Source organism: Aristolochia californica, unplaced genomic scaffold (genome assembly GCF_029961685.1).
Source record: "Aristolochia californica isolate CCGP_79_NKW_82.1479 unplaced genomic scaffold, dmAriCali1.0.hap1 SCAF_6, whole genome shotgun sequence".
In the NCBI taxonomy this organism is placed as follows: Eukaryota; Viridiplantae; Streptophyta; class Magnoliopsida; order Piperales; family Aristolochiaceae; genus Aristolochia; species Aristolochia californica.
Window position 1 is genome coordinate 42,187,377 of NW_027182257.1, and position 20,401 is coordinate 42,207,777.

The following is a 20,401-nucleotide window of genomic DNA, read 5'->3' on the forward strand; positions in this document are numbered from 1 at the left end:
CCCCTATCTGCATTCTGCAGCCTTGTGGTGAGCTTCAAATTCCAGCCCAACAAAAGGCCCCTTTGAAAAATAAAATAAAATACTTTACATCCCACGAGACATAAGGGGGGACATAGTTGTAAATTTCATAAACTCGGGGTTTTAAGCAAACATATTATGATACGTGTCCTGCTGAGAGAAAAAGTGTGCTTGAACGCATTTGTTTTCGTGTGTCTGACTCTTAACTTTTGTAATTTCTAATCATGCCCTTGCGACCTTAAAACCTTACCAACCAATCTCCTCCTTTCCCTCTTAACCTGCCTTATCGGCTTATTTTAGCTCCGTTTTCTTTCCACGTGTGCTGAAACCCGGCACGCTGCTGGACGCTAAAAAATACAGAGCGGAAAAAACGAAATGCCGCAGGGGGGTGGAAATTGGTAACGCATCCGGCGTACGTTAGTGCAATGTAATTGTCTTAATTCACTTGGGAGCCGAAACTCGTAGTTCTCGTAAGAGGGAAAATGCTTCTCTTGGTCCATGTTGTTTCGTTCAATCTCTCGAATCCGAGCCTCGACCAGATCAATCCACGACGCTTTCCTGCAAATCCCGCATAACCCACGTCAGTTCTTCGCGGATATTTCACGTCCGATCTTGATTGGACGCCAAAATCTGTTTTTTGTTCACGGATCGCGGCGGCGTATGTTCATGTGAGAGGTGGAAAGGCCGTGTTTTCTCATGGTTTCGTCTGGTTAATCTCTGCGGTTTCGCGAGTCGTGGCGTTTACGTTTTTCGGAACGAATGCAGCTTGCTGGGGGGGAGCGTTGATCCATTTCCTCGGTTTGTTGAGATGCCGGGCGGCGACGGCTGTTGAGGTGCTGCGTTCGAGTCGGTAAATATGACGACCCAGGTAGTGAAACTGAAGAGGGAGTTGCTTGTGGCATGCATGACATGCCCCCTTTGCGATAAGTTGTTGAAAGAAGCTACCACCATATCCGAATGTCTGCATACGTGTAAGTTTTAGCTCAATGTTCTTGTTTCTTATCTCTAACATTGGTGTCGGCATCAAAGATAGTGTTACTTTTTTCGTATTTTTGACCCCAGATTCCAATTGATGTTTTTTCTCGTTGGAAAATGAACGTACCATGTTTCTTGCCTCTATTTTGATTATTGACGTCGTACGCGTTTATGTTGATGTCTGTTGGACTCTTATGCTGTCGATCTGATGCTTAACACGGTAGAAATAGATAGCAATGCGTCTTTCTGCTTATTGAATTGGATTCTTATTCGTGAGATTAGTTGTTCTGTTAGCGTTTGAATGTGCTTTTTCAGTTTAAGGTTCTGGAATAATTCTTCAGCGTTATCTTTTTTCCCTGAGCTTCTCTGAGTTTGGTCACTAATGAAAACTTATCATCCCATTTCCGCTGTTTAATTTCCTTTTCCGTACTCAACGTCTTACCATTTCCTACCATATCAGGTACTGCTATTTTACTGTATCCTAAATGTTATTTTTCTGTTTGCATTCAGGTCTCTTCGTACTTCGCACTATCTAGTCTTCCTACGTGGACCTTTCCCAGTTTATATTAGGCGCTTGCAGCTATAAGAGAAATTTGAGAAAATGAGATTTTTTTTCTTTTCCTTTTACTGGTATAGAACTTTTGCCAGATCCGAGTGCTTCTGTATTGGAGTTTCAACTTTGCTGCTAATGGTCAATAGTCTCCTTTTTTTATTCCGTTTTTATCTTTGACGGTCTTCTGTGCTTGGGTTACATTACTTTTAATTATTATTATTTAGTTATCATGGTGGCTCTTTCTTATATCTTCTACCCCATGTTTATTATTGAACTAACTATAAACGCGTGCTATTTTATACTCCTATTCTGGCTTTTCTTTTTCTGTTACTCCAGTTCAGGCTGTTTGCCAGTTTTCAAATGAATTCCGTGACTTCCTCTTCCACTTGCAGCTAACTGATTTGCCCCTGAGGTAGCGTTTGATCATTACTACTGATTCAATTCCTCTGCTGCTATGTTTGTATTGTGAAAATGAGATGTTTAAGCAGGTAAAAAGAAATTGTAAAATAGGAAAAAGATACATGGTCGCGTATGCTCTATGATTCAACTTGCCTGTTTCTAGGTCTGAGGTGAACTAGTTGTTTCAGCAATTAATTCATTGTTTTACATCTTTCAATGCAAGCTACACTTTACACACACCAATGGTTAACAGTTGTCTTGCTTGTTACATGAGCCATTCTGAGATTCTCCATCTTGCTGACATGTGTTAGTTGGCAAGCTTCAGGCTCGTGTATTTCAACCATTCTTATTATATTCGATAATAAGTTTAAAAGCCAAATATGAAACACTGCATGCTCCACACTTGGAAGTGCAACCCAAAAGTACTGTGTTGGGAATTTGTTGTTGTTTTCCAAATGTAAGTGGGGAAAATTTACAACTTGGAATGGTGCCTTTGCCAACTGTTAAACATTAGGAAGTAGTCTAACCATCTTTTTGAGTTTTACTGAATAAACTTCCCTATCTTCTCAAGGAAGTTGTTTTGTCATTTCAGTTTTTGTATTTAAGGGGCTCGTTGCTTATTATGTGATTCAAACAAGCTCTGTTTCATAAAAAAACTGACGCATTTGACATTTTTAGAGTATTAGGTTTTTAACTATCAGGGTCTGTTTAGTGCTTCACCCTTGGAAGCAATATTTAACTTGTGAGTCCCATGGAGCATGCTGCTGTTTGGACTTAGTTTGAGACTGCAGAATCAGTGTTCTGTTATTCACACCGACAGAGGCTTGTGTTGGTTTTGGTTTACTTATATATTTATTTTTATTGAAATGGATGTTTTTAAAATTTCAGTCATGCTATTAAAAAAGAAAAAAAGAAAAAGATTCACTAAACAAGGATGATAATGAGAAAATAGCAAAATAATTATTCCATGGATCCTCAAAAGTATGAAACTCCAATAAAGGCAGAAAGAAAATCAAATTGGTACTCTGACTAGGTTCGCTAGAATGACACTATAACTAAAAGTCGGCTGTGCCCTTCAGTTTCAGTTATAATATAAATATCCAAAATGCATCATTCCATTCAATCTGTCTTCCAGACTTGCATCTTCTATGAGATTCTTGTATTTCATCTTCTATGGGATAAAGCCAGTGAACCAAGGATGTGATTCCTTCTTTCCAATTTGGCTGACACTGCCTTGGCCAGATGACTTGGTGGATGATGTCAATTATTGCTAGACGAAGAGTGCCCAAATGGTAACAAGTTGCATGTTAATTATTTGATCTTTAACTTGAGTGATCTATTCGATGAGGTTCCGTGTTTGGTATCTTCAGAAATCTTGAGTTGGTGCCGTTTAAGTAATAAATCTAGTGGAAGTAGAACTTGTTATATTTCTTTTCTAATTGTTCTAAGCTAGGTGGTTATATGCACAATTAATAAGTTCAAAGAACTTTAATCTCAATATCCCGGCCTCTGAAAATGGAAGATCAGTTCATTATTTATCTTGAGTAGTGCTACACTTTGAATGTGAATCTTCAGTCAAGTTAAGGGAGAAATGTAACCATGGTTTGTTGAATCCGCAGCTTAATTCTTTATAATTTTTTTTCTTTTCCTCAAAATATATTAGTATGTGCTAAGCATACTAATAGTTGTTCAATAGCTCATCAGTTATGGTTTATGTTATAACCTTAGCAACTATTTACAGCTTAAGTGATCACCTAAACAGTCAGTTACCTCATACCTTCTCTAATTTTTTATTTTCACTATCTAAATCAATATTGCCAAGGCAACCTTTGAATCTATAGAGGTGAATGACTATACATTTAAAAAAAAAATGACTATGCAAATAGGCAATCTGATCCACTGTAGTAGACTAGTGTGTGAAAATTGAAATTGCGGAGGTTCTAGCCCCTGATACTAAAATTCCTTCTATACTGAAACTGAGATTTGGTCGTGCATAAAAAAGTTTATGCTGCCCTAAATTGGATCCTTAAGAGGGGACTCAAAATGGACTTTAGAGACTACTGTTTCTTCATCTCATTTACTTGTAGGAAGTGGGTAATTATGGTTTACATGTGCTCAGATGCAAAAAATGTGGGAACAGCTTATCTTGAAGGGCTTGCCTCAGCTTTGATGAGATTGTCCTAAAAAGAGTCCTAGTTCTCTTTTGCTTAAAATTTTGGCCCCAACGGTACACTAACTGGGTGTTTTATTTACTTAATTTTTTTTCACTGTTTCACTAACATTCTCTGAGTTTTTCTTTTTTTTTTTTCGAGAAGGGTGTTATCTTATTGCAACAAGAACACAAACAGATCAGGGAGCACTTGCTTTGCAATAAGGGATTGGAGGGAGGCTCCCTACTTGGAAAGTAAATCAGGAAAAGAACTTGCTGATTCTATGAGTGGATTCCATGAATCCCATTCTTTTAATATTCTGCTTCTTTACAAAAAAAAAAAAAAAAAAAAATCTGCTTCTTTATAAGAACTTTTTATAGCTGATGTTGTCCATGTGATGTTGGTGTTGGAGCATGTTTACAAAAAAATACTCCAAACTTTATTAGTTCTCCACAATTTATCAAAATGCTTTAGATTTACTGTAGAGGCAATCTCATTTTAGAAAATGGAGTGGCTGCTATCTTTATGTCATCATTGGAGCCTTGCCTCAACTATGCATGGCTCAATAAATCTGAACTGGTGAGGCGATTGGGTCCATTTGAATTGGTGATGATGTCATAATTATATAAAACTTAAAAAAATAAAAGGAAGGGATTGGGGGGAGAGAAGGCTCCCCCGATCTGCAGCCCCCGCGGTCTTTCGAGTCTTATGGGAGAAGGGACCTCTATCCTCCTCACCGTAGATGGTGGGGAGAGAGCCACTGATCCTCCCCATTGGTATGGAACGGGAAGAGGAGAGGGGCGGTGGCCACCATCCTCTTTCCATCTGTTTGTAGCGACAAAGACAAATGAAGAGAAGGGGATGGCAGGGGGCCTGCCGCCCCTCTCCTCCTCCCATCAAAGGTGGAGAGATTGGGTGCTCCTCCCCTTTCTGATTTCAAATTAGAGGGAGGGCTCCCCTGTTTCCCCTCAGCCGTCTTCGGTTGTGCGGGGCTGCACATGGTGTCACCTGGCTGGCCAGTCAGCCAGTTCACTGGTTGAACCAACCTGCTGATTCAACCGGGTGGGTCCTGTTTAATTCTTTTCTTAGTTTTCTAAAGGTCATGAACTGGACAGAGGCATGGGTCCGGTTGAACCCGGTTCAATTTGTTAGTTCAGTCTAGGTTTTATAACACTGGTTTGGCTACATTATCGTTCTCCTTGGTTTACCATTCTCTAGTTAGGTCCATCTTGGGGGAACCTATCACTGTGTTGAAGTTTTTCTGAACATATTCCTTTATCTCCCATGTTTAAATCAATCTACCAAATGTGTTTCTTTCTCTTTAAAATGCATTACTTTTCATTATCTATTCAACCTTTTTCCACTTACTGCTTTCTTTCCCTGCTAGAGCTTGTTTTTTCTTTTCTTTTAAGGATCTTCATATCCATTATGTTTCTTAACTAATAATGATAAAATCTGACACAGTTTTTCTCTCACATTATAAACCAGTCTGCAGAAAATGTATATACGACAAACTCACTGAGGAAGAGGCAGATTGCTGCCCAATATGCAATATTGATCTTGGTTGTTTGCCAGTGGAGAAACTCAGGTTAACATCATTGTTTCAATGCTAATTTTTTGTCTAATTTTAAAAATCTGTATATTTTATTTGGTTGGAAACTTTTATTATTGTTTTTTGTTATTGTAATTTTCTTTATGATCATTGTCATCATCGTTGTTTTGACTGCTTCTTGTTCTCATAGTAAAAATCAGATGATGACCCAGGCTATTATGTTCAACTAAACCATTAACATTGCATTGGGAATAAGTATACTTTTGTGGAGCTTGTTAAATTTATCTAACACATTAGACTCTTCCTAGTAGGTATAATTGTTTTATTTTATATTTTCTTACTATTATTATTATTTTTAAAACGTTGATTGTTTTAACCAAAGGAACAGCTAAATCCAGCTACAACTCTAGGAAGGAGGGGCCTTTACAATGAGAGAGTGGAGACCCACACCTTTAATGAATGAGTTAGTAACATGATTTTGCTGCAATTCTCCTAGAAATGTCCTGAATCTCATGGAATGCATTCCAATACTTCCAAGGAAGTATTGCATTCCCCAAATGCCATGTGGTGACTTACTTTGAATCACCTTCCATTCAAAGAGATCCCTTGGACTGAACACCAAATATCCTTCGACCATGAAGGAGCACTTGAAGCTCTACTGTTGTTGAATCTGAGACACCCAAAGGTCCTGCAAAAGAAAGAGCGATTGATATATCATCCTTTCAAAACACACCACCAAATCCAGCATCACGATTACCAACAGAACATCCATAAAAATCCAGGTTTTATAATTCCACTGAATTCTTTGAAATCCTCTTGAGAACATATTCAGTGAAGAACTGAGTTTAATGCTGTCGGTTAGTCTTTACACTGTCCAATTGTGCTGTTTGAAATGCCTATGGTTCCTTCCCCTCCAAAGAAACCAAGGACTGTAAGCTAAACATGCTTGCCATAGGAGTGTTCCCTAACTAGGAATTCTATGAAAAGTATATCACTCCATAAAATCCTTGAATAAAACCATTGTCTGTTGAACTGGAGGAGGAAAGGTGGACCACACTTCCTGTGAAGTTTTACGATGGGGTAAAAGATGATGAATAGTCTCTTCTATTTGTCCTTGAAAAGTGCAGAAAGTAGTGGATCAGTTGATCCCTTTCTTCAGCAAATCATCAAACATGAATATTGTTTCTGCAAGTTATTAGCCTTTTCTATTTAAATAGTGAGAAATGAGATTTTAAGAGAAGAAAAAGGTTCCTAACCCTTCAGAGAGAGGAGTAGATTTTCCAGAATGAGATTGAGCATTGGGAATGGTTTTTCCAACAGCAAGTTGTTGTGAAGATGCTCCATTCCTTGCCACAGAATTAGCCAAGCTATCAGTGCTCGGGGTATGAATCCAATAAATGATCAAGTGTTTGCAGAGGTCTACAATTTCACAATAAACCTGAAGGAAACACCAAATAGATTCTCATTTTCAGACTTCCAGCTTATAACCTCCTGAAAGTCACCTTTAATAAGAAGATGTTCCATGAATCTTAGTACAATATGGGGCTATGATAAGGGGCCCCAATTTCTGTTTCAATAGGCTCTCAAGTGATTAAATTGAACACAGTACAGTATATACATTCTCCCATCATCCTGATGGGTGCTACCTCCCTAGCAGGCCCTGAATTTCCTCTATAGCTTCCATTAAAATTGAGGTTGAGCTAGTGTAGATTGAACACAGTACAGTATATACATTCTCCCATCATCCTGATGGGTGCTACCTCCCTAGCAGGCCCTAAATTTCCTCTATAGCTTCCATTAAAATTGAGGATGAGCTAGTGTAGCTGCAATTTAGACCAAGAAGTTTCCATCTTTGACTTGTTCAGGGAGCTCACCCTCCAATTTTTCTGATTATAAAACTAGGAATCTGGTCGAGCCGAGGAAGCTTATTGGCCAGGATCCAGTGGGGTCAGCAACATGTTGAGTAGTCTATTGAGTGAATTCTTTACTCAAAAGTTCATCTATTATGGTCTTTCCAAACATGTATGAGGTGAAAACTTCAAAAACAACCTCCCAAAGAGCCTTTCCTGATTTGTCAAGAGGGATCAAGGCAAGTTGATCAAAGATGTAAGAAGAGGATATGGGGAAGAAGCTTTGAGTGCTGAAGTCACATAGCAAGACAACCTAAATCTGGAAGGTGAAGGGAATGTGAATAAATGTCTCTCTGCAGCATTACACAATTTGCTAGTAAGTTGTTTGATGTTACAGATCCTTCCTATTGAGTACATCAATGGTAAGAATCTTACCATCAGCCTTATCCAATGCAGTAGGGGATCTACGGAGAAGCAGGAATACTCCAGGATATTGCTGTTGTAGCCGAATTGATGAGTCACATGCAAGCCATAAAGCATAATAGGAAGCAGTAGTCTAGTGTCTTCATGCTAACTGGAGAAGCAGCATCCCAATATAAAAGCTAGAGGAAGGAATTATAACCCTACCCTTATTTTGTGCCACTGAAAAGATGGCAGCCAAGAGTTTCCCCAACAATATTTGCAGCTTCCTTATATTTTTTCAAATTTGACACTTATGATAACCTCTGTCTATGAAATGACAACTATTTCAAGAAAAAAAAAACTCATTATGATATGCTTGTCTATGATGCTCTGGTCCTGCTCATATCGTCCTTTTCTCCTCGGACTCTCTGATTCGTGCTTGTACATCTTCCTCTTCCTCTTCCACTCTTCTAATTCATTTTCTAATTCAAAATATTTCAATCTCGCTTTAGATTTTTCTGATTCTTTAGAAACAACAGAAAAATATTTGGATAGTCATTTCAGACAAAAATGATTTGATCCTCTGAATGGATTTTACTGGCCTATAGTCAAATTTTTATTGGTTTCTCCATGACTACGGCAAAAGAAAGCGCATGTAACTGTCAAAGAAGTCTGTACAGTATATTTACAGAACACATTTACTAACTGTAAAATTGTAAGAATGGGAAACTAAAGCGGTATGGCTCTGTATTATACATGAGAGATCAAGTAATGATTAGTAAGTTAGCATTTTCGTGCCATATTTTAATGCACAATTTTTATTGCGTTTGCAGGCCGGATCACAATTTGCAAGATGTAAGAGCTAAAATTTTTCCTTTGAAGAGAAGAAAGGTGAAAGCCCCAGAAGCTGTACTTCCTGTTGTCTTACCTGCTAGAAGAAAGGAAAGATCACTCTCTTCTTTGGTGGTGAGTACACCGCGAGTATCAACCCAGTCAGGTTTGACTGGGAGGAGAACCAAAGCGGTTGCAAGGAGGGCTGCTACTTCAAAGAATTCAGGCTTTGCCATCAACGGCTCCTTTAAAAAGGAGGAAGATACTGGAGATGACCGGCCAGAGAGCTCTAGTTCACCTGAATATCAAAATAACATTTCACAGAATAAAAGACAGGTAAATGACAGTCACAGTCACACATATCTGACTCGAGAATAGGTTGCTGTTAAAAGAAAAATGCAAAAAAGAAACTTGAGCATATTTAATAAGCAAATTCTATTTCAAGGTTATCTGGTGGTTTTTTTTTTTGAGTATGGTGTGAATATTATTAAAGACAAAGTTCATATTTCAAGGTTATCTGTTGTAGCTGCCTTTTGTTGTTTCTTACGTAAGCTTTTCTACATTAGCCCTTTTAAAGTGGTATAATCATGTAACCTCGATCAATCAATGATAAACACCCATTCCAGATATGCTTGTCTTATATTTGTACTATTAATGGTACTAGGCTTCTCAAGAAAAAAGATTGTTGGGGGGGTACTTGTAGTCTTAGCATCCATACATGTGACTGTTGTAGATGTTTATAGTAGTGCATGTTGAACTGATGAATATATTGCACTCTTTGAGTTATTGTTTTGTAGAGTTTTGTGACCAAGTCTCCTTACCTTTGGATCTGCATTTTTTTTTTTTTTGAAATGGTGCTTTTGGATCTGTATTGACTATGTACTCTGCCTTATATGTTGTTGCTACTGGCTATCCTAGCAATAGGAGCTCCAGAACTGACAGCACAATTGGGTTTCAATATTTGCAATCTGTTTACTTAGTTGAAATGACTATAAGCCAGATGAAGAAAAAAATTTAATACAGCTTATTGTCTCTGACAATTATTGTTTATTTATTTATTTTATAATTATTCTCCTTCATTGACTTTTCTTTTGCAGAATTCATCCACTGGTGAGCCATCGAACCACACTTTGAATAGGGAATCTGATAATGGTGGGGAATCTTGGCCACCTAAAGTTGACCTTTGGAAACCCTTAAATTGTCTGGTTGAAGCTGCAAATAGGACAAAATCTTTTAAGTCTAATTCTCATGTCAAGTCAGAGCAATCTCATGGTCCTGAAAATGCAAAACATAGTCATAAAACCAAGAAGGAGCATAAATCAAAAGTCCAGGATGGCAATAATGATGGTCTTCGTGCCTCTTCAGGATTGATGAAAGCTAGAAGATTCAGGAAAAAGGCAGCTGCTTCAAGAGCATTGAGCTCCCCTCAAGCACTTCTCAATTCTATAGGTGTTCAATGTGAAAGAAGAACTAGTGCTATTTGGTGTTCGCTGGTGGCTTCAAATCACCAGTAAGGGTCTATGTTAGATGTATCTAATTGCTTTCCTCTACTGGTGGTAGTCATGCATGATTCATGCAACCAGATTCAATAACAGACATCTAGATAAACTAATGGACAAGTAGACACATGTATACTCAGAACCTCATTGTCATGACTCTGGGAGGACCTACTTGCACAGAACCAACCACATGAGTTGACATGTTCCAAGGGAAATCAACTGTTTTATGTTGCATGTGTATACAACCAATGCATGCATAGCTGACTTGACAAAAATATTCAAGATGAATGTCTTTAAGGGTAGATTCATTTCCTGGCAGTGAGGATTTTTATGATTATGGGCCTTCCATGCTTTGAACCTCTATTGGGATCTAGGACAAGCTTTGAACTTCTATTGGGATCTAGGACAACTTACACATGTCTAATCTTCTTTGTTCTGTTTCACTTGAAGTAGATCCTCTGAGAAGGGTTTTTTGGATGTGTGTATATTGATTCGATAAGTAAATGTGGTATCAAGTATCATGTTACAATTGGCTAAGGCTGCCTTCTATGGAAATATTTTGACTTGCAGAGGTGTCTCTGTATTTTAATTTCTGTGGTAAAAGTTGCCTCAAAGGTCTCGAAGTCGTTATATGTTGTATTACTTTATGATTATATTATTCTCTCAAGTATTTGTTAAATTCATCTAGGTGCTAAAAAGTTTTCTATCATCTCTCTCATTGTTTATACTTTTTTTCAGGGAAGGGGATGCACAATTACCTCAAATTTCTTCGTCTTACTTGAGGATAAAGTAAGTTTTTCTTTCCCCCTTTTGTTTTGGTTATCTGTTGTCAAGTTAAAACACTTTCATGATAGTTGGCCATCATTATATATCGAACAGCTGTCTGGTATATATCACTTTATTAATTCTATTTCTTTTGTTGTTAATTATTCAAATGTTTCATTCTTGTTTAATGCACTTTAGTGGCATTTGCACCTTTTTTTTTGTTTTAATAAGTTGAGTCTTTTAGCTTCATCTTCTCAAAAGCCTCTTCACAGCTATCTGTGGAAAGTTCTACTTATTTATTGATATTATTATTTTACTAGAAGTTGTTTAGTTTTGTCAGAGAGGAATAACATAAAGTGCAAGAAGTATTAAACAAAAAATTCTGTACTTCTTCTTCTTAAAAAAAAAAGGACGTTGTGTATACCCAATGAACTGACAGTATACCTGGGGATAGGGCTGTTAATGGATCTGGATCCAAATGGTCGGATAGATTCCAAAATTTTTTACCTTGTGGATCTTAAACGGATATCCGGATCCGAAGTAAATGGTTCTGGATCTGGAATTGGAATGAAGAGGTCCGGATTTGGAACCTCACTTCAATCCATAAAAAAATTTCCTTCAGTCCCCGACACATTTCATTTTCACCCCTCTTTTATATTCTCTCTGCTGTTTAAACTTTAAACAGTAGAATTTCTCTCTGCTGAACAGCACCAGAATCAGGCATTCCATCATTCTTCACTTTCTCCCTTCTTTCTCCATTCCTTTCATTTTTTTCTCTGGCGCTCCTATGGTATATTTGGACATGGCATCTTTGGCCATCAACAACACAGAAATCAAAATTCACCTCTGTGGATTCCGTCTACATACTCGTTACATTCAAATGCTGTGTGTCTCTCTTCCTTTCCAATTTTCACGCACAAGAGGCACCTCCAACAATCGCAGCATAATTTTCTTTGAGAGATTGCGTTTCCCATGATCCCGGCTGGTTTGAAGAGGAGCTGGAACTGATGTGAGCCAACTCTTGGAACTGGTGGAGACCCGTTCTAGAAGAACTATGAAGTGATCAGTCCTGGATGTGCTTCCCTGGAGCTGGCTTGGTCCTGAAAGAACCCTGCACCGATGGCATGGTGGCAGAGCCTATGAAGGAGCTCACTGGTAGTATTTCTCTCTCATTCCTTGAACCCTTGTTGTCTTTTGCCACAGCTTCAGATAAAGCTTCATGTGGATCTTAAAACCACCATGCCTCGTTGGCAGGACCTGAAATATCATATACCTCAGAGCATAGATGGTTGAAATGGGTTTTTGTTTTTATTTTTTGATTAACCCAACATTTAGATTCTGTAAGCATCCTATTGAGCTGGTTCTGTAAGATATGATTTTGTTTTTTACTATTTCGTTTTATTTCTTCATTTTTCCGTTATTATGGCATTTTTCATTCTTTTAATCTTGTATTTCTCGATCCAACATTTTTATTTTCTATTTGATCTGATGATCAGATAGGTATCCAATTTGGCATTGATATCTGCTATGTATTTACATTTCATATGAGATCTGCGTTGTAGTTATTGTTGCTACTGACAAAAATGAAAACTGAAAACTTCTTTTTCAATTTTCATTCATATATTCATAACTACAATGGCTACAATATATACAACATAGGAGAATGAATATGAAAATATTTCAATATATAATGAATCTGGAAAATAAGAGAATGATTTATAAATGTTGAGCATTCCCAACTTTCCAATTAGAAAGTCAAACTACTTTGATTGAAGACTCTTCGTGAAGATATCTGCCACCTGTTGTTTGGTAGGAATAAACAAAATACATAATATTCCTTCATCTAGCCTATCTTTGATATAATGCCGATTGATCTGAATGTGCTTTGTTCTGTCGTGTTATACTGGATTATGGGAAATACTAATAGCGGCCTTACTATATGAGCATAACTTCATAGGTTGGTTGAACACAATCTTTAACTCACTTAAAAGCTGTTTTATCCATAGATGCTCACATATCCCTTTTGCAATAGCTTGGACCTCAACTTCAGCACTGCTTCTAGCTACCACATTCGACTTTTTGCTTCTCTAAGTCACTAGATTTCCTCCTATAAAGGTGCACCATCTAGATGTAGACCTCCTATCATTTATACTTCCAACCCAGCCATCATCATTAAATGCTTCAACACATACATTATCACTCTTCTTGAACAATAATACGTTTCCTTGAATCCATTTAAGATATTTGAGAATCCCATTAACTGCATTAAGTGCTCCTCACGAGGGAAGTGCATGAATTGACTCACAACACTCATTGCAAAAGCAATGTCAGGTCGGGTATGGGATAAGTAAATCAATTTTCCAGCTAATCATTGATACTATCCCTTATCTACCTCAAGACCAACATTTGCATTCAACTTGCAATTTGCATACATGGGTGTTTCTGCTAGCTTGCACCCTAGAATACTAGTTTCATTGGGAAGATCTAAGATATATTTTCTTTGAGACACCCAGATTCCTTCCTTAGTTCTTGCCACCTCCATGCCCAAGAAATACCTCAAAGATCCAAGATCTTTAATTTCAAATTCTTTGGCCAAAAAAGTCTTGAGCTTCCCTGTTCAATAAGATCATCACCTGTTAGGAAAATATCATCCACATACACAGTAAGTATGACTATCTTTCCACCATTAGTTTGTTTAAAAAACATAGTGTGATCTGCTTGGCTTTGAAGGGACCCAAATTTTTTTATAGCTTTAGAGAACCGATCAAACCATGCTTTAGTAGAGTGCTTAAGACATAGGGTTACCTCTTGAATTTACATACTTTATTTGCGCCAAGTAAGCTTTCAAATCCTGGAAGTAGATGCATATACCCTGCCTCTTCCAATTTAATATTGAGGAAAACATTCTTCACATCCAACTGCTCCAATGACCAATCCACAATAGCTGCAAAAGATAATAGGATTTTGACACTATTCATTTTCGCAACAGGAGCGAAGGTTGTTGTGAAAAACGATGACAATAAAGTAAAATGTAAACGCGAAAGAGACAAGCAATCACACTCGACATAAAGATTTACGTGGTTCGGCAAATTTCCTACATCCACGGGAGCTGTAGAGGATTTTTATTACTTGAGGAGTCACAATACAATAGTGGGGATGACTACTATTCACTCTGTTTCCCGCAGTGACGAGAGTCCAACAGTCTTCTCTTTGTTCCGCTGCGACGAGTCCCCCAAGCCTTCTCTCTGTTTCTCAGACTAGCGTCAAGAGTCCCAACAGTGTCTTCTCACTGTTTCCCGCAGTGATGAGTCCCCTCGAGAGTTCTCTCTGTATCTCACGGCGCCGAGTCCCGAGCTTCTCTCTATTTCAGCAACGACGAGTCCAAACCTTCTCTCTTCCGGCAGCAGCGTCGAAGTCCCGAGAGCTTCACTCTGTATCTAACGGCGCCACACACAATGACGCAAATCCTGAAGTCCTGAGAGAGTTCCTTTGTTTATGTAAGTCCTGAGAGAGTTCCTTTGTTTTTGTAAGTCCCGAGAGAGATAAAAAATCAGCAAAAGGGAGACTTAATTTCTCCTTGAGTGCAGCACACGCCAGAACACAAAAGGAAATGCAAAATGCCCTCCATGTCCCCCGTTGGCTCATATCTCTCTGACTTGCATCTGCTCGAGCGGTGTGGACTAGACTCCACAGTACTCAACAAAGGTCTCCTGATAATCTATTTCATACGTCTGAGTATTTATCCCTTTGCTACCAGCCTTGCTTTGTACCTTTCTATTGACCCATTTGCCTTTTATTTCATTGTGAATATCCACTTACAACCAACTGGACTCTTTCCTTTTGGGAAGACATACCAATTCCCAAGTTTGATTATTCTCTTATGCCTTCATCTCCTCAAGAACAACCTCTTTCCACTCGGGAACAACAAGAGCTTCCTGTATAGACTTAGGAATTTTTGTTTTTGACAAGTTAGAAACAAAGACTCTAAAGCTCGAGGACAATCTATGATATGATACAAAGTGAGATATAGGATGATTTCTACAAGACCTTATGCCTTTTTTTATGAGCAACGGAGACATTAAAGTCTTGAAAATTACAAGATTCTAGACACAAGGAAGAATCTGAATTACCTGATGTGCTCGGAATTGAATCTTGACAATCTATTTGTGGGAATCTGTGGTAGGAAAAATCTATGGTTGAGGAGACGAAGTGGTTATTTCTAGACAAGAGGTAACTGAAGAGATATGCAAGGGGACAACTGTATCTCAAAACTTTTTTTGTCCAAATGATTCTCCCCTTGAAGAGAAGTTTGGAGGAAAAAAGATTGATGTTCAAACAAAGTGACATCCATACTCACATAGACCTGGTTGGTGGTAAGATCAAAACACTTATATCCCTTTTGAGTTGGTGAGTATGAGCTTTTGGGTCAAGATTACTATGGGTATGACTGTGAACATCAACAAACACAACACAACCAAACACCTTGGGAGATAGATTATGAAGAATTGTGCACGAGGCTAGGTCTCCAACAAAATGTTGAGAGGTTTTTGAAACTGACATACTAGGGATGACATTCAATTGATGAGGTAACATGCATTAAGAATGGCTTCTCCCTAGAAGTGTTTAGGAACCCCAGTGGTAAACATGATTGCCCGAGTTACCGTTAAAAGGTGTCTCTTATTGTGTCTAGCAACACCATTTTGTTGAGGTGTGTTGACACAAGTTGTTTGGTGTACAATACCCTTTTCCATGATAAATTGGCCAAGAATGGAACTGAAGTACTCTATACCATTATCTATTCTTCGGATTTGAATTTTGGTATAGAATTGGGTTTCAATCATAGTGTAGAAGTTTTGAAATACCTTGGCAACCTCGGATTTTTTTTTTCAAAAAATACACCCAACAAACCCGAGTATGATCATCTATGAATGTGATGAACCATCATGTCCTTGTTAAAAATTTCACTCTTGATGCCTCCAAACGTGATTATGTATGAGAAAAAAAGATTAGGATTGTTTGTAAGGCTGAGAAAGAAAGGTGGCAAGGTGATATTTGGCAAGTTGACAAATTTCACGATCGGAAAAAAGAAATATTTTTATTTTTGAAAAGTGAAGGAATTAACTTACTCAAATATAAGAAATTTGGATGGCCTGGTCTATAATGCCATAACATTATTGCATCTTTAACACAGAGAAAATAAATTGCCAGAAATTTGAGTTTCTAACTATGGATGCACTGCCGTCAAAGTAGTAAATTTGATTAACCTCTGTAGCACTGCTCCCTATGTTGAATGATACATCGCAAATATGACCTTTCTTTCTCTCACATTTTTAACTCTCTTTTAGTGCTTGAAATGTTGTGACAAAAGGACAAAACTGATGTTGTATTAGTATGGTAATTTTTCTCAATGTGTTATTGGTTTTGACTTCTTATGTTATATTTCATTTCCTTTTTGTTCTAGAGATGGAGATTTACCTGTTTCTTGTATACAAAAGTACCTCATGCAAAAGCTTGATCTTACAAGTGAGGTTGAGGTAAGTTTCTGTTCTCTTCTTTGAGCATATATTCATGAAATATGACCCTTTAGAATTGATGATGTCAAAATGTGCTAAAATATTCCTCTATGAATTTATTGCTTTTCGATTCCAATACCTATGTCCTAGCATTGACATTGTTAATTTTTAATCTTCATGTTTAGTGGCATGTTGCTCCTCATGCGAATTTTCTTTGCCAGTTTCATTGAAACATGAGTCCAAACTCAGTAGAGAGGAGAACATCGAGGGTGGGCATGTTGGTTTTCGATATGTATCGGTTTTTTGTATACCATCTGACTCACTTTGTATTGACCGGGGTGAAACATGATATTATTGGTCAATATGCAGTACCTATGGGCAGTCCCTGGAGAACATAGCTCGGATAAGGCTTTGATGTTGATGAATAACTTTTTACATATCAAAGGAAAAAAGAAGAAGTTAAGACCAGTGTTATTGTTGTTGGGAAATGGAGTTGCACGTATAATATGCTCAATATATGACTGTAGCCTTTAGCAGGTCCTTCTTCTGAAGCTGTTTCTGGTATTGCTTAAGAATTTATAGAAATAGTGAACAACGCAGGTCCTCTAGGCAGTAGGGGCAAGATCTACGACTGCGTGCTTCATTGCACTGTCCTAGAGGTTTCATCTTCGTTAGCTCTCCATGTATCTGATTCGTGGTCATTTGGACCCAACATTTTTCCAAAAACACTGGTATGTGTTTGCTGCTGTTTTGGACAGTTCTGATTCATTGATCACTTCGTGTTCTAGGTGGAGCTCAGCTGCCGAGGTGAGCGAGTGGTTCCCAGCATGACCCTCCACACTGTAATAGAGCTATGGCTAAGGGCATCTACATCACAACGAGTGGCAGCTGCAGTGGGCACATCTGCGAAAGAATTTGTGATGGTGCTCTCCTACTCACGGAAGTCTCCAGTCCCATAAAATACTACGAATGCTGACCACCTCCCTGTTCATGAAATGAATCAGTCGACAAAAAGCTACTCTCGAGCACCTGTCAGCTCACAAAGGCCAGTCTGTCTTGATCTTCTTAAGCAGAGCAATACCTGCAAGCCATGCAGGAGATATGTATCTGGGATCTCATGTATTCTAGTGTACTTGTACTTGTATCATCTACTTATTTTCTAGTGTTTGAACTCACTGGAGAGGCTTTACAGGCGGGGTCTGTGTTGGGTTATCTAAAATAATAGCAATTTCACGGAGTATATTGTTTTATCCACATATCTTTTAGCCTCCATTTACGTTTTGTCTATCACTAAAACCACAGAAAAAAATGGTGGGGATAATCTCCTGTTTTAGTCTGGGAACAAGAAATGTTTACCTTCCTGAGTTATTCTTGCTATAGTTTTCAATTGGAAGAATGGGAAGTTTATTTTTATCTTCAGCTTGTAGGGGACAAGAAGAAGTGATCTCTTAAAAGTCCGGAACTATTAAAAATTCTTCAAACAATTTTTTTTTGTATACACATTTTTCTATAATTTCTGTAATCACGCTACAAATCGACAGCGTTACTGAACCGCTTTGCCAATACAATGCAATATCTGATTTCTGCACCGCGCAGGATTCTTGTCAGAGTTCCAGTTCTCTACTGTAGGAGTGCGGGGATCAACTCGCCATGGGCACATCTCTTGGAGCTGCTCCCAAGGCTACCCTTTCGTCCACAGCCCTCCAAACCCTCTATAGGAGGTTCCCTGTCTCTTTCTCTTCAAGCCCTCTTGCTAAATCCTTTCATCTTTCACTTGCCAGAACATCAAAGTTTCCTTCGCAGAAGCAGCTATATTCAACTTGCGCCCGTTACACTACTCGGGCAGTGAGTGAAAATGGTGCTGAACCTCAAGGCTACATTTCGATCTTTTCACCATTGGAGCAGGAAGTGGAGGGGTTCGTGCCTCCCGTTTCGCTGCCAACTATGGTGGTTTAGTAGCTGTTTGTGAGCTTCCATTTTCTGGCTGGTTAATTCTTGATGTAGCGTCAGTGAATCTGAAAGACAAGGATGGCACTTGTAGTATACGTAGAAATTGTTACTGAATTGACGATGGTTGGATTTATTTACTAATACCCTCTATATGACTATAGTATCTGAGGGGATCAGTTTCACCGACTCTTTTCAGTTTAACTTCACAAATCTTTGTCTCTTCGGGAATTGTTAAAGCATGGATCAGATCAGATGATAACTGTGTGGTTTCTCATCATTTACAGAATTTGGGGCTGGAGGAAATTGGGGTGAAAATGGATAAAACTGGAGCAATACTGGTAGGTTTGGAACTTTATGTATTGTTCCCAAATCTTGATTTTCCATTTTTCTAGTCTTGCTTTTTGTTTATGATTGTCTGCAGGTGGATGAGTAGGGGTGGCATCGAGCCGAGCCGAGCCCGAACCTGCCTATGTTCGAGTCGAGCTTGATTTAAATATTTCGAGCCGAGCTTCGAGCTGAGCCTCGTCTCGAGCCTAAAATTGTTATCGAGCTCGAGCCCAACGAGTTCGAGCCGAGCTTCGAGCCGAGCTTGAGCCTCAACATACATTTAAAACTTTTCAAAAAATATATATCGAATAAAATGTATATAAAATTATGCATACATTTTATATAAAATTGGCATGACCTCTACATAAAATTGGGCATAACTTATATATATAGTATGTGTATAAGATTGGGCATAACCTCTACTTAAAATTGAGCATAATCTATATATATAATACTTGTATAAAATTCGGCATGACCTTTACTTAAAATTGGGCATAATCAATATACATAATACCTGCATAAACACTCCATAAACACTCCATAAAATTGTCTATACATTCCATAAACACTTCATGAAATTGTTTATACACTCCATAAAATAATCTAAACACTCCATACACTGCATAACATTATAAATAAACTCCACACAATAATCAAACACAACAAAATTAAATAAAATATCAATATCAATTTACAATCACCCAAATAAAAACTATAAATTCTTTAAATAAAATCATATTACTATTACATACTTACTAGAAAATTACAAGAAATATTTTAAATTTTTCTTAGGAAAATTAAATGGACCTCTTATTGCCTTTTCTAAGGAAATAAATAAAAATTAATAATTAATCTAATATATTATTATACTTATCGATAAAATTTTAATCACATAAAATGTCAAAGACAAAATTACTATGAAAATTGCCTCATGCTCAAAGTATTATATTATCAACTGTCAAATACTTATTCAAAATTTTTCTATATGGTTTTCTAAGCCATCTTGGCAAGAAAATCTTACTTGAAAAATTATAAGATTTTTTAAAAAGAATTTATAATTAGAAAAATATTTTGAAAAAATACGAGGCACTAATGGTCCCTATATTTCTATTAAAAATGTTTTTTCAACATTTATTGAAAAAACTAGTCTCTGGAAACGTATTTCTACTAAAATATCTTTTCAATTTATTTAAGAGCCATGAGGAAGGGACAAAGAGTTTTTTTTTCCTTGTTTATGATCTCGCATGTAGGGGTGGCTTCGAATAAATTATATATAAAATGATGCATACATTTTTAAAAAATATAATGATAGGGGAGGTTCAGGATTGAATTTCAATAATGGATTAAAATGCACTAATATTAATATTTTTTACTCCAATTGTTGTCTAGCTTGTTTTGTAATTTTTGAATTTGACCATAATAAATTATGGCCTCCTTAGTGCCCCTAGATAAAAATTTATATTCTAGGAAAAACTAAAAATATTTTTCCTATGATACATATTCCCAAAAAAACCTTTAAATAAAATCTTATTACTATTAGTGACTTATTAGAAAATTACAGGAAATATTTTAAAATTCTCTTAGGAAAGTTAAATGGACCTTTTATTGTCTCTTCTA

General features: G+C 37.5%; 1 protein-coding gene across 3 annotated transcripts; it reads left to right on the forward strand.

The window, feature by feature from the left end:
* The first annotated feature begins 508 nt into the window (after positions 1–508).
* On the forward strand, positions 509–17,757 carry LOC137934013 (E3 ubiquitin protein ligase DRIP2-like). Of its 3 annotated transcripts, XM_068778193.1 has the most exons (8): positions 509–989; positions 5,584–5,683; positions 8,733–9,066; positions 9,828–9,840; positions 10,096–10,240; positions 10,968–11,018; positions 16,456–16,528; positions 17,296–17,757. In XM_068778193.1, exons 1-8 carry the CDS (start codon positions 875–877, stop codon positions 17,464–17,466), a joined length of 1,002 nt encoding a protein of 333 aa, XP_068634294.1. In that variant the 5' UTR covers positions 509–874; the 3' UTR covers positions 17,467–17,757. The 3 variants fall into 3 exon arrangements, with proteins under 3 accessions (XP_068634294.1, XP_068634292.1, XP_068634293.1); XM_068778191.1 differs by having other exon boundaries at positions 9,828–10,240; XM_068778192.1 differs by lacking the exon at positions 5,584–5,683 and having other exon boundaries at positions 888–989; positions 9,828–10,240.
* Positions 17,758–20,401: the final 2,644 nt, after the last annotated feature.